This window comes from Falco biarmicus, chromosome 15, assembly GCF_023638135.1.
Source record: "Falco biarmicus isolate bFalBia1 chromosome 15, bFalBia1.pri, whole genome shotgun sequence".
In the NCBI taxonomy this organism is placed as follows: Eukaryota; Metazoa; Chordata; class Aves; order Falconiformes; family Falconidae; genus Falco; species Falco biarmicus.
In genome coordinates, this window is record NC_079302.1 from 7,829,989 (window position 1) to 7,844,834 (window position 14,846).

Genomic DNA, 14,846 nt, shown 5'->3' on the forward strand with positions numbered 1-14,846 from the left:
TTGTATTATATTTTGTGTTCTCTTTTATGTACCAACCATAAATAAATAGATACTTTAAAAAAAATTATCAATTGCTTTAAAGAAATCAAAATGAACTTCAGTGTTTTATTTTGTTCCTTAGAGGATGAGATTATCCGAGCAACAAACTCAAAAGGTTCCTTTGTGAAAATACATCAGAGCAAATAAAACTAACAATTCATAAAAGTTCCACAGACTGGAAAGTTCCTTTTCTTGGAACACCGATAACATTCACTTAGTCATTCTCAGGAGAGCTTCAAGAATGTGTTCTATGAACTATCCCTAACAGAGCAGAGGCATGGTTTTAAAGGTCCTGGTCAAAAGACATGCTGTTGAAAGATATTATTAGTTGTCCCAAGGTGCCAAGAACATTCACTTAGCAATCTCATGGACACAAATAGGTTTTGCATATGTACGGGCTGCAAACTGCAGGCAGAGGTTACAGGTGTGAAGACTCTCCTGACTGACATTGTCAGTGCAGCACAATAGAGTGTTTGTATTTTTGCTTCATGGATCTTACTGAAGACCCATAATGTTCAAGAAGCTTTTTTGGACATGTAAGCAGAGTTTTAAACACTATAAGATGTGTTTTCCACTTACATTAACCCAGTATAAATTACGATTAATCTCATTATCTCAATGATAATGAAATGTACAAGCCAACTTTTTTGTGCAGCTATACATACAAATTCCACCACTGATTTGCTCAGCTACTGCAGGTTATGTGGTAGATTAAGCTAGGTAAGGATGGATCTCTCTGCCTCAACAGTTCCTTCTCTGCCCTTCTTCAAATAAAACCAAATAATTTGGTCTGCATCACTAGCTCAGGGAGACGGTAAGTTATGGTCCACCACAAACACTTGTCAGCTGTGAAGTCTTCTGTAAAAGGGGCCTGGTTTGGGCTTGAACAAATTGCCATGGCTAGGTGAGTTCTGCAGGGGTATGCATCTTCTCATTTCCCTGATCTGTAGCTGCAAACATTCAAGGCAGACCCCCTCTCCCTGCTCCCCCTTTTGGGAATACCCTTTGTCAGTGAGTAAGGGATGAGAAGCAGTCAATAAGGTTAAAGGAAGCCAGTTCTCAATGAAGTTAAAGTCATCCTCTGCCTAAAAAAACCCTTTGGATTCCTTATAAATTATCTGGGTCAGAGGTTCAAGGGATAAGAGTAACCCTTCCAAGTGCTGGAGATGCTGCAAATTCTTATGTAATGAAGCCTCATGATGTTGGCTATGAAAGAACTGCATAGCCTTTCATTATGTCACAGTCCCAGTCCAAAGTCCAACGGAGACAAAGGGAAAACACCTATTGCCTTCAGTGCTTTATAAGAATTAAGAAAATTGTTGGGTTGTTGGGTGTTTTTTTTAAATATGAATGAAGGTGCTTTTACCACTGAAAGCACTTTCCCTCAGCCATTAATAATGTCTGTAGTATCTTTTCTAACTAGGGCATCTGTTTACATAAAAAAAAAAAATGCAGTCAAGCATATTCCACTTAAAAACCAAAGAAATTTTTTTGATGTTTTACATAAACTGAGCACAGAAATCACGCTAAATGATTCCACACCTAAGATGTACAACTACCTTAATCACAGTGAAAATCATATACTCAAAGAATAAAGTCATGCACTCCATCTAACAAAGTACCTTTACTGAAGACTGACAAAGTTAATCTAAAACCGTCGAAGAATCCTCTTTTAGAGCATTATCTTGATACGATGTTTGTCATTAAAATCAGAATTGTAGTTATAAAAGGCAATAGGTCAAAGCAGAAACACGCATCTGGATTTCAGTAACTTTATTCCCAATTTGAAAAATGAAGATGTGTAAAATACTTCACTTACCATGGATTTGGTGAAAGGTCGAGCCAAAGTAAACAGCAGGGTATACACCCACCAGTTACGATGAATGGAGGAGTAAATCATATTTCCAGGATGCACTGAATTAGACGTCACCCCATGGGGAGAAAGGCGTCGGTTCAGCTCATTGGAGAACAGTATATTGCAAAGCTTGGAACGATTGTAGGCCAACATAGCCCAATACTCCTTCTTAGATGGAGAAAGCAGGCCGAAATCAAGTTTTCCAGAGTCGTCCTTAATTTCTGTAAATCTAAAAACCAGTAAATATGCCTTAGATACCCCAGAGTTAATTTCACTCTCATAAGTACAACATAAAATGTAAACAGAGTAGAACTTGGCCAGAACCAACATAAAACAACGGCTTATTTAGCAGTTGAAAGTATCTACTGGAAACTGTTTGAGACCCAAGGAACAGTCCCATATAACATGGCAGTAAAATTATTGAATACTTAGCAAAAGCAAATTATAAATAAAACAAGTCAAAAAAGGCTCTAACGATTTAAAGGCATTGTAAGTAACTTACGAATCAGTTTATTTTAAATCCAAGAAAAGATTTTGCCACAGATCCATGAAAACATAATCAACTTGGAGGCAATAATGTAGCATAAAATAACTCTGCATTAGAAGCAGAGAAAACCAGCATCCTTCCATTTCCCCTTCTTCTCTTTCCCTAATTATTTCATCAAGTGTTCACATACTACACACTTTCATTTAAGTGTTAAAGTAACTATGGATGAGTCTCACTGCCTCTTAGACTTTTTTTTAGATTAAAAATTGATGAATGTAAAGGGGTTATAACCTTGGTAACTTGCCATCAATAGTCTTATATGTTTAAAAGATAAATGTAAACAAAGCCAAAATGAGTTCTGGCAGAGTATAATGTTTTTAAGTATACCCATGGCATGGCTGAACACAAATCAAAGTAACTAGTTGATGTTTTTTAATTGGGTCTGACAGAGTCATTAAACACCAGCTGTTTGTTTCTTTCTTTCTTTTTTTTTTTTTTATAACAAAGTAATGAATGTTCTAAAGACATATAGATGAAGAAAATGAAGTTTTAATATAGCATTTTCTCCCCCAGTTCTTACAACTTGAATTATCAATTTAATGGTATATCTTTACATTAGAAAATAATACTACATTCAGTTACAGAACCATATTTCATTCAGAAGAGCTACTAAAAATAAAAAGGATTTAGCAAGCTCTTTTTAATACTCAGAGTTTTCAGAATCAGCTGGGGAGAACAAGGATAAACATAATTATAGTACACACTAGAAAAATGTTTTAAAATATCTTTACTAATTTTGCATCTCATGCCCAGAAATGAGAAGAGATCAGCTGGAATTTCTACATTCATTCTGCGAGCAGAATTATAATACACTCAGAGAAAAGCAACCACAGTATTTGAATCCAGGAATCAAGAGGAATCCAGGATGTTCTGTATCTTGCAGAATTAGCCCTTCAATTTCAGCAACAACATTTCTCTTTCATAATTTTCGGTTAGATAAAACACATTTCTGAAATTAACAGGACTATTCTGGGAGGAATTTCCTATATTCATTCCTCAAGCAACCATTTATGACACTAAAAATAATCTATAAATAAAATACTTTGTGTATACTGTATAATGGAAACACGGTGGCATATTTTGAGTCCAGTCCTGCAAGTGTGCTTGTGTGAGTCAATGTTACTTACGGTGGCAACCTCACTGAGTTCAGTAGGATAAGGGCTGCACAATCAAATTAACAACACAGAAATAAAGACAGAAGGAAAGTCAACCTACTTATTATTCTAATTTTAATATGATGTGCTTAAAGTACCCAAAAGCTTAATTTAAACAGAATTCATTTGTGCTGAATCCAGAGTAGTAACTAGAAATGAACGAAGAACCAGAGACACAAATAAATATTTTGCCTTGGAGCAGTCTAGTATAATATTTTCTGCAAACACTGGACTTTATTTTTCCCCTAACAGGGGGTCTTGACTGCAGTGAAAAGATCCAGCCAAGGTTTATGGAAGTAATTAGACACCAACACTTCTGTTTTACAACATAGTTTAAGGCTCAGAGTTCTCAAGTAGGTCAGATACCTAATGTCTAAACTAACTCTGCACATCAGCTTCTTCCCATTAAACAGATTGGGGGGAAAACCAATAGTTATTTACAATTATCAGTTTAAGTGTTAAGTTATGTCATAATACATTAATTGGACCTCTTAGAAAAAGGGAAAGTTACTAGTTGTGTTTATTATTTTATTCAAACATAGACTGTACTTATTTTTTGGTGGACTTCTATAAACCTTGGCTGATCTTACTGCGTTAGCAATGAGCCCTTCAAAAATGTTTTTGAAAATACAGATAAAGACGTTCAGAGATGTAAGCTCTAGTTACACATAGCACTTAATAAAGTAAAAAACAAAGTTGTCATTTAAAATACTGTCAGATACAAACTTACAAAGGGGAACAAGCAGCTGACAATTCTACATAATCTCCCATTAAATAACAGCTCATTTATACACATCCCGTTGTGCCCTCCACATCTGGCAAGTGATTGGAGTTGGCAGATTTATTTCTAGAGCTATCTTGCCTGCCCCGCAGTAGCCTCCCTCACTCCTAACAGGACTCTGCTACTTGCTTTCACAAACCTGGTGTGATTTGCAAAGATAAGGATGTCCAGATTTTGTTACCACCTAATTACTAGACATTTCATGTCTTTTAACACTGGGAAGGATTATTACTGGCATTTTCTATTGCTTCCTTTCATTTCAGCCATCATAAATTTAAAATGGTAAAAGTAAATCTATCTGCAGTGTGTCATTTATACCATAAGCCCCTGTGTTTGGAAGTGATAAAGGTTTCAGCCCGACCCTTGGCTGGTCTCTCTCTACCAGGTCCCTGGGGTTACATTTTATGGAAACATGATTAAAAAAATAAGCTTCATTCTAGGTCACTAAAACATTTCAGAAATATGAAGGCAGGGAAAAGAGAGAAAAAAAAAAAAAAAAAAAGCAGCACTCACACATTCTTCCTTTTGGTTTGCTACAGTGTTACACATGACCAAAAGTGAAATAGAAATCAACAGTAATGTTTAAAGCTCTAAATGATAGGTCTAATCCTGCAGTCCCTGAACTAAATCAGAAGGCAGTATGTGGCTTCTGCCCACTAAAATTCAGAATCAGGGCATGCATTTTGCACAAGGAACTTGATTTAATTTAAATCAAGTCCGTCTTTTGAGTTATTAACACAAACACCACAAGCATGTCTGAAATAAGGCAAACCTCATCAATGATTTTTTTTCTCCCCAATTGTACTTCTCCTGGCAGTAGAAAAGACAAGCATCTAACATTTTAATTAAAAAAAATCACCAAAAGAGGCATGGCCAGATTTCTAATATGTATTAAGTACACTACTTCCCATTTTACAATTATGCAGCTAATGTCTGCATTGAATTCCCTAATTTCTCATTATAAAACAATTGGATTTCATCTAGTAGTTTTTAATTGCATTGTTTCTCCTGCTAAAATAACTGCACATTCTTCTTGGTAAGATGTTGAAGTTGTTGAATGATAAATCAATACAGGTCATGCCATTCAGATTTAATCAATTATTATTCCATCTCCTTGCAAAATCAATGAGTGGTCTGTCTGAAATGTGGCGAAAATCTGCATTCATACAAAGAATGATCAAAAAATATCTACATACTGTTATAAAACTAGAACACACTTTATCCAGCAACACAGCCAAATCCAGTAACATCCACAGGCATTAGTAACGCTTCTATTTTTAAAAAGCTTATTCTAACACAAATGCTTTAGAGCAAGGCCCTTCATTTTCAACAACTTTTGCAGTCCTGCCATAACTGTTTTATGCTCTAAGGATTAAAGATTTCAGCTAAATCAAAGGTAACATTCACCAACCTGTGTGATTCGGAGGACACCACCACAACCCTAGCAGGAGATGACCGGCGTAAAACGTCCTCCAGAAGCTGGACAAGGTAGAAATGTCCCAAGTGGTTCACCTGGAAGGTGGACTCCAGGCCATCTTCCGTCAAGCACCAGGGAGCACCAAACACGGCAGCGTTGCAGATCAGGATGTGAAGAGGCCTGAATAACCAGAAGTTATTAAATAACACAGAATCAGGAAAAAGAAATCTCCGTGACACACGTGCCATTCTATTCCTGCACGAAACGGGCCAAGGCGTGCCTGGGGTGTAGGTGTGACGGCTTCGGCAGCGGCGGGCGGGCTCTCTGTGAGGAGAGTGGGGCCGCCCCGCGCCGGACATGGCTGGTTCCAGCCAGTTCTGGCCGGTTCTGCCACGGCCCCACCCGCAGCGCAGGGCTCAGCCCCTCGCCGCGCTGGCCAAGCCTGCGGGAAAGTGGATTGAAGCAAAGGCAAATCGCCACACGGCAGAGAGGAGTGAGGGGAAGACGTGGAAGAGCAGCATGAAGAGCAGGGTGAGAGGAGGAGGAGGGGAGGAGGTGCCCCCGGCGCGGGGCGGGTGTGCCCCCGGGCTGCCCCTTGGCGGGACCCGCCGCTGCAGCTGAGGGAAGGAGCAGCAGAGCGTGCTGACCGCAGCTCAGGGTGCGGGAGGTGGAGGAGCTGGGACGAAGGCGGGAAGTTGAGCCTGGGCAAAGGGCAGGGGGAAGGCGGGAGAAGGTGGTGTTGGTTTTGCTTTTGTTTCCCACTATCCAAACCTATTCGAACTAATCAGCCCACCACAACATGGCGCCTCAAGAAAACTACCACAGCAAGACCACACAGCTTTTCCACTTCCTTCCAAAGGATCAAGTAGAAAGGTAACACTTCGCATTTTGAGCACCAACAGGCCCGTGTGCCCTGAACTTTCGCAACACCAGTGATCAGCAGGTGGATGGCTGACACATGGGCAGGTCACCAGAAGACCTCTATGCTCCCGCAGCTCTCCCCACTGCTAATCAGGAAACAGTCTCCTGGAGCATTTCGGAAAGGAACTTTTCCTAGGGGAGGAGTGACTCCTATCACTTTGTTATGTGGGGTATGCGTCTGTTCGTGACATCTGCACAATTAGTAGGGTAAAAGTGATTAAGAAACAAGACATAATGCAACAAGGCATACACCCACACGTTTTATACTTCCACGGCTTGGGAAGTATGCTGTTAAAAAAAATACAAGTTTATAAAAGACTGAGTTGGAAAAGAAAAAGGTCCTCCAGAAGCTGTAATCTTTGGTGGAAAAACTGCACACAACACATATGAGATCCTTGAGACAGAATTCTTCCTCACTGAACTCAGCTAACCCAGTTTAAATAGAAATGCTATGACAAAGGAACTAGAAAAGAAGCTTTCCTAACTTTCTTTGCAAAGGGTAAGATTCTACCAAACTAAGCTAGAAAAGAACCTAGAGTGTCACATACCTCTCTCATTCAGAAATCAGGTCCAGAAAACTTCAAATTCCTTTATCTCTCCACTGCAATCTCAGGATGCTACACACCTTGCAGCCTTCCCAACCTCCACAGCAAGATCAAGGACAAACATCCTTTCTGTTCTTTCTTGTCTTTTTTCAAATCCTTATGAAACACAGCAAAGACTCTGGTTCTCAGACCTCAGGTGGATCTACATTTGCTAGATTATATCATCTCTAAGGAAACCTTGGCACCAACAGTGTATTCTTGTCCTTGAGTGAGTCTGACACAGCAGACCTCACACAGCATGCGTACCTGAGCTGAAAAACTCAGACTTGGGAGTCTGCATCTGGCATCCCTGGCCCTGATATAATCAAATAGGAAAGGTCAGACAAAATAGCAATAGCCAAACAAGTACCTTTCATTCCTACGCTACCACGCACTAATACCTGTCATGTCCTAACACCACAATATTAAGACCTGTCACATTTGTTTGTCTACTCCATTCCAGCCTATTATGCCTTTACTGCAATTGGCCAAATCCCATGATACAAAATCAACCACCCAACATAAACTCTAATTCTGAAGATAGTAAATAAAGCACAACTGGGGAAAATAGCTGCTTGCCCTCTGTTCTTTTCAAGTACTTCCTAACAGCCCTACACACAAAAGATGACAGGAGACCCAGAGTAAGAACATTTTCCTTCATGGCTGAAGGACACACATACTGCAACTTTGAGCATCTGCAAAAGGAATTTTGGAAAAGAATGTGAAACATGAAACCCCAGGTTTTCAAACAAACATAAGTAATTAGATTCCTTCAGGCATGTTTGAAACCCCCAGATTTTGATAGCCCAGCTTTAAAAAAACATTTCTGGGGGAATCAAATGCACTTTACCTGAATACTGAGCTGCATAAGCCTCAACATAAACAGTAGGCTGTATTTCCTTATTAAAATAAATTTCAACTTCAAGCCTGCTGGGAAGTTACCAATATAATCTGCTTTAATAACAAGTTAACAATCTAATATCTGTACCTGTGCCAACTTGGAAAATCTTAACAAAAAGCTTCAGAAGCAGTATGAAACATCTGTGTACTCTGGGAAGCTCATTTTCTGAAGTGCTGAATTTCTGATTTGCCTTTTGGTCAGTGACACTTATACGTAAAATATCTTCACAGATATAATACAACCGCAAAAGAAACTGAAGATAAAGGGGGATTGTCCTTTTAAAGGCAAGGTTCTCTTCTTCTGTTCAAACCAACTTGCAAAAAAGGCAGTTCTTTTTTTCATCTTTGCAGCCTCACTCAACACAGCACAAGCAGGCTATTTACTAAGATATGCAGGATCATATTTTTTAAAAGGTACCCAACCTTTTGAGGCGTATTTTATGAAAACATTTTAAACCAGAGTTCATTTTGCCTGTTCAAGATACATCTGCCAAGCAGAAAACAAGGCTTCATGAAGCTTGAGAGTGTCTGTATGGAAACATTGGATGATTCATCATCTCTTCTGAAAGTTTATGAAAAGCTCTAGTGAGAATTAATTTACAGATTTGTAAATCTGCTGGGAAAAAGGAACAAGTTTCTTCAACATAGATGCAATTTTTGGTATAAGAGCATCCTGTATGAGAACACACACACACATGAGAAAATACCATCGCCATCCCCTGCAAAAGCAAATATGTCACTTTTTTCCAAAACTGTATCCAATAATTGTCGTATGTACTATGAAATAAGAGATCATTGTAAGACAGAAAGGACTCACATGTGAACCAAAACTATATTCTACCTATCCAAACTGTAGTATCCTTCATTAATACTAATTATACAATAAATACCAGAGGCCAAATATGCACTCTATGCTTAAATCTGTCAGCTCAATTAATTAAAAAGATGATTCTAGCATTATAAAACTATAAAATGTAGTCACTTTCAAATTGCCTGGTCATTTAATTGGGTGTTATAAAAGAAATAAAATTATGTTTCAGCCATTTTCATGAGATTTGTATTCTTCAAGCAACATTTTGTTCTAAGTTTTTAAAGATAATTAAAATTAAGGAGTCTGTAATTAAAAGAATTTACACTATTCTATTAGAAAAATCTGTGAAGAAATATAAATACAGAGACATTTTAAACTAATATACTGAAAAGCTAATATCAGATTCCCTTTTAAAATTATTTTATTTTTTATTAGCATTAGTGGTTTAAAATGGTTCAAAACTGACTTCTCTAGAAAACACCACAGAAAATAAACCTAAAGGGTTGTATCAATAGATACTGCTGTAGTGCTTCCTTTCAGCTCAGAAAGAATCACCTCTCAGTTTCGGATCCATGTCCATTAAGCTATTGGTGTCACTCGTCAGACTGCTAACAAAGGTCCAATTATTGAAAATTATCATCTAAGTTTTTGTGACCTGGGCATTTACACACCAGGAAATGAATGAGATAACTATATGGTGGCCGTTACATAGGTTATGAATTTCAGCCACAGATGACATATTCTAATCTCAATGGTGCAGAGCTCTATATCACTGAACATATCATTATGCAGGAACAAAATCTTTAAGATATGTGACAATTCACACCACACATCTGGCACTACAGCTTTGCTTTATGACAGGAGTATTTTTAAGTCATAGCAGAACTATGACCTTGATTTCACAAGTTCATTAAAAACCTTGCTGTGATCTACATTAGGCTTCCTCCGGAGCCCAAAGGAAAAAAATCCCCCCTCAGTTTAAAACAGTTTGTAATTCTACATCAAAGCCACAGCTAAGGCCAACAAAAAACGTCAGCAGCAAAGAAAAATTTTCTTTACTGTTTACTCCTGGTATCGACATTACTAAAGTGCTCCTTCTAACCGTGACGCCTATTTGATATTTCTGGAAACACTGTATAGTTAAAACCTTGCAGGGTGTTTTGAAAATTTACCCCTACGTCTCCTTAAAATGCCTTCAGTCAGTGACTTACATCACACCAAGTGAGCTAATGTGGTCTACCATTACAATTTAAGAATGCACTGGGACTTGAACATAAGCTATTCCATCATAGCATGTAGTCGCTGTTTCTTACTCTTCACAGCATGACTGAGACCCAAGAATACACTGCTTTAACTGCTATAAAGCTACACAGCAATTCTAGAAAACTCTCACCATGCTGGTAAGTGTACAACAATTTAGTAAAAAAAAAGCACGTAGAATTAACAGGGACATTCTTAACTGTGAATATCTCAGCTGAAAACCATCTAGTGTCTTGTGTACTTCACAAGACTGTGATACATTTCTAACCCTTGGACTGAGCAAGTCATTCAGATGTTATAAGCTGTGCTCCATTCACTGTTAGAAGCAACAAAGCAATCCAACTGCTTTGCACTATTTGAAAATCCGGTAAGTGAATACATTAGAGACAGAAATTAAGTTGTTGCTATAAATCAGTTAGTTATGAAATTTAATAATCAATTTGTTAGCACCTGATGTAAAACTGTGATCTGTCAGCAGCCTCCCAAGCTGGCTGTGTGCAGCAGTAGATATTTCCAAGGGAATTAATTACTGATGATTTGCAAAGGTAAGAATAATATTTTTCAACAAATGTAGCTTGTGCACTAGGAGGTTAAACAAACACCACCAAAATGTCAACAGAGTTCTCAGCTTTGGTGTTCTCCCATTTCAAACGTAATGAAATAGTTAACGAGAAATTATGCAAAGGGAATACTTTCAAATCTTCCCATGAAGCAGAATGTCACACCATCTGGGGCACTTCTCAAGTGATTTGAAAAGTTCACACTGTTTGGAATTACACAGAAATTCAACAGAAAAGGCCTTGCCATATCCCCAAAGTCCCATAAGCAACTGTAGACCTATGTCAGGGCCAGTAAAGAAGGCAGAGTTGTGACTTCTCTTCCACAAAGAAGCAAAGTCACAGCCCACCAAACTTTTCCATCCCATAACTCTGAGCACCCATGTTGCTTTCTCTGACAGTTAGAAAATGGTACTTCCTTCATACTTGAGGGAATGCCTATATTCACAAAGGAAACAACCAACACACAGGCCAGGCTTGTGGCTCTCCAGAAAAAGGGTGAGTTAAACAACCAGCTCCAGAAACCCTTCTCAGTTTTACAAGCAGCACTGATGGGAAACTGAGCAAGAAGAAAATCACTAGGAGTCAGACAGCAGCATGTATACCATATGTAATCTAACACTGACCCCAAAAAATTTACTTGTTTGATGAAAAAAAACCCCACCCCAAACCAAACAAACAACTAAAAGAAAAAAAAAAAACCTGCTTAACTCAATTTTGGAAATGACTGCTTAATGTTTAAGTTCCCTTTTTCTAAAAATATTGACTGAAAAGTCAGCAAAAATACCCTCTATTGCCACCTGTCAGCTGACAGAATTGAGGATCCTTGTCAGACAGGCTTCATTTTAAGGCAAGCCACTAACACAGGACTTAGAGCCCTGATGGATGACCTCCTGCTAGAAGCAAGGAAAATTCTCTGAAATTCATCCTACTGGATTTCTTTGCAGGATTTGACACTGTTGATCAGCAAATACTTCTGCCCCACTTCCAAGAGATTAATGGGAATGGACTGAAACTGTTTCGTTTCTTCCTTCACACCAAATACATGGGAACTATTACGAGCAGCTGCCCTTATGTCTTCATAATATATCATCTGCATACTGGCATATAGGTCAGCTATCTCTCAATCATTATTCATTACCTCTATAAAATCTTAGGTATACAATGTCATAAAAGTTTGGAGAAGGAACAGAAGTCTCAACAGATTTAGAATTAAACAGAAAACATCCATTAGTCTTGGATTTCCCTTTATTAGCTTTTCTTACACATATGGGGGGGGAAAAGCCAAGTAAAAAAAAAAAAAAAAACCCGCATCACCTTACACTTCTGGAAATTAATAAGTTATCTTCCTTTGGAGAAAAACTTTGTCATTTTAGTTCCTTAGGGGGACAGAACAGTTTGAGATGCCTACTTTTCCTCTTAATGGGGTCCAGAACAATGTCAACTACTGTGAAAATTTTTAAGTTGAACTTCTGAAGAGAAATTCAGAGCCAATATTAATAGAAGAAACATTTAAACATTTTACCTTTTTAAACATTTAACATTAACACTTTAAAAAAATTTAATGTTGACCTCAAACTGACCTTAGTAAAACCTGCACTGCCCAAAGCACCTTCACTCAAAAATGAGCCAAGCTGGGATTTCTCCTTACACTCTCGTTTGAGTTTCACAAAGACTACACACAAAATAAGAAAAGCAAGGATGATGTTTAATTTGTTGACACGATCTGCTTCCCACACTTGCCTAATTTATACACTGTAATTATGGTATGTGATACTAGAAATCTGAGAAATTAGAAACTTTTTAATCTGTACTTTCTTGTATGGTATCATTACATCAGTAAATCACTCATTTTTGATAACAAATCATTGCTTAAAAATGAAGGTGAGGATTAGTATTTGTACTTGCTTTTTAACTTAGAACTACAAGTCAAGAGGGAGGAGGAAGAATTACATTTTACAAGCATATGGTGTGTTTCTTCTCTCCATTAGGTTCATACCAGAGACTCTCTCTCCTTTTGGGTACCCATTATCCACAGCTCTGAACTCCCTTTTGCATAGCTATAATCTAACCCTAGATTTCCTCTGACTGATAGCACACAGCATACTCAGGGTATTGATATTAACAATAGGTGTCAGTGCTGTTCTTCCCTCATCTCAATGCCTCCTCCAGACCACATTTCAAACCAAAATCCAACCAAGAAGCCACATTTTCCTTTGTCAGTGTTGCATCTTTGCTAGTTCTGTAACCCTAGGGACTCAAGATACCTCCATACATAGAGATTTTGAAAGTCCTAGGGCCAGGCTGGGATAGGATAGTACTCTGCAACTTCATTTCTACATCCATTCAACCTTTCAGCATTTCCTTTCCACATCCTCTTCCTTTTCTCAAGCCTTGGCATAATAAGAGGAGCACTTTGTTCCATTCCTTGCCACACCTTGCAAAGATGTTTTGTTCTGTTTAAAATCTCACTGATGCTTAAGAGACACCAGCAATGAAAACATAGAGAATCTGGTGATTTTCATTCTGCAGCTCATACAGCATACATCTTTTTCAAAATCCCAACAGCAAATCATTATTTACATGTATACACAAGGAGTTACAAACAAGTATAACCCAGCCGTAAAGGAACATTCATTTTCACAATAATCAAGGAAAGATTTGTTGTTTCTGCATGTACTTCTAAATACAGGAGTTTCATTTGTACACAGTAAGTACTTGTCAGAAAAAAGAAAGCTACAGCTCACAAGGAAGGTCAGTTACTACTTTTTATTACATATTCGTGATATTTTCCATTGAAAACAGCTAACTCCTTGGAAAATGTTTTCAGGACCACAGTTGATCACTCAAACAATAAAACACTTCATGCATTTTGAACATTTCACTTGCCAATGACAACTCCTTCCTCTGTTTTGCCTAGAGATATATAGAGCTGTAATAGAGTTCACAAAGCCCCTAGCAGCTGTATGCTGCCATTCAGACCTGAAAAGATTCCATGTTGTGATAAAAATTAATGTACTTTGACATCCTCTGGGATTTTTGGTGCCTTGGGAACAGCTAATGAAGAAATACAACCTTTTCAGATTATAACGCAAATTTTTGGATTCGAAGATTACGACACATGTGGTATGTGCGTGGCCTGTCTAATATTCAGCAGTAAGGCTTCCATACCCAAGTGCCAGAAGACTCTGCCTTCATGTGTTTTAATTATCTCCCATAGAAAGCCTTTAACTAAATAGACTAAATATGTTTTAATGTATGTGTAATTAAATTGCTAATCTTGCCTTGTATTTCAGAACTTTTAGAATACAACATCAATTAAACAGAGATCTTCTTCAAACCTATTAAGCTACAATGCTGCAAAATCCTTGTTTTATTTGCAACAGAAAACTTTTTAATCATGCATATTAAGTCATACATATTTTACTTCCTTAGATACTCGAAACAGTCTTCACAGCTAGTGTATCTTGTGGAATTTTTTTAGAAAGACAGAAACCCAAGACTTCATGAGCCATCTTAGATCCACCTTGGACTTCGGCACAGACACGGTTCAAGATGGGAACCAGAACAACCAGTGTGTGAACAGAAAGCCACAGGAGGGTTACCAAGGTTTCTTCCTTAGGTTACGTGAGTGCAAAATATCCAAAGACAAGCAGTAGGTTCACAAATTTCAGCACACATTCATAAAACCATGCAACAAACACCTAACAATCTTTCTGTTAGTAATATGTAAAAACACTTAAAATTTTTGAAGATGCAACTATATGTAAAGTTACGGTGAACTGCCAATCCTATCTTTATTTTAATATGGACTTTTACTTAAAAAAAAATAATGTTCCACAATACAGTAGATGACATGAAAAATGATCTGGAGAAAACATCATGATCCCTGCCTCCAATAAAAGCAGGGAGGGCTTAAGCTTAGGAGATTTAATTTGAAAAATAGTGGAAACAGTTTGTGGATTCACATGACTTGACACATGCTACCACATTGGGGTAATTGTGTATGAGAGCTTAAAA

At 37.9% G+C, this 14,846-nt stretch overlaps 1 protein-coding gene across 1 annotated transcript in view; it reads right to left on the reverse strand.

The window, feature by feature from the left end:
• WWOX (WW domain containing oxidoreductase) overlaps positions 1 to 14,846 on the reverse strand; it is a 531,112-nt gene that overhangs the window by 394,481 nt on the left and 121,785 nt on the right. Inside the window, exons 7-8 of the mRNA XM_056360980.1 lie at positions 5,788 to 5,973; positions 1,859 to 2,123 (exon numbers count right to left, since the gene is read on the reverse strand). Of these exons, the coding sequence (XP_056216955.1) occupies positions 1,859 to 2,123; positions 5,788 to 5,973 (451 nt within the window). The remainder of the gene's footprint in view (positions 1 to 1,858; positions 2,124 to 5,787; positions 5,974 to 14,846) is intronic.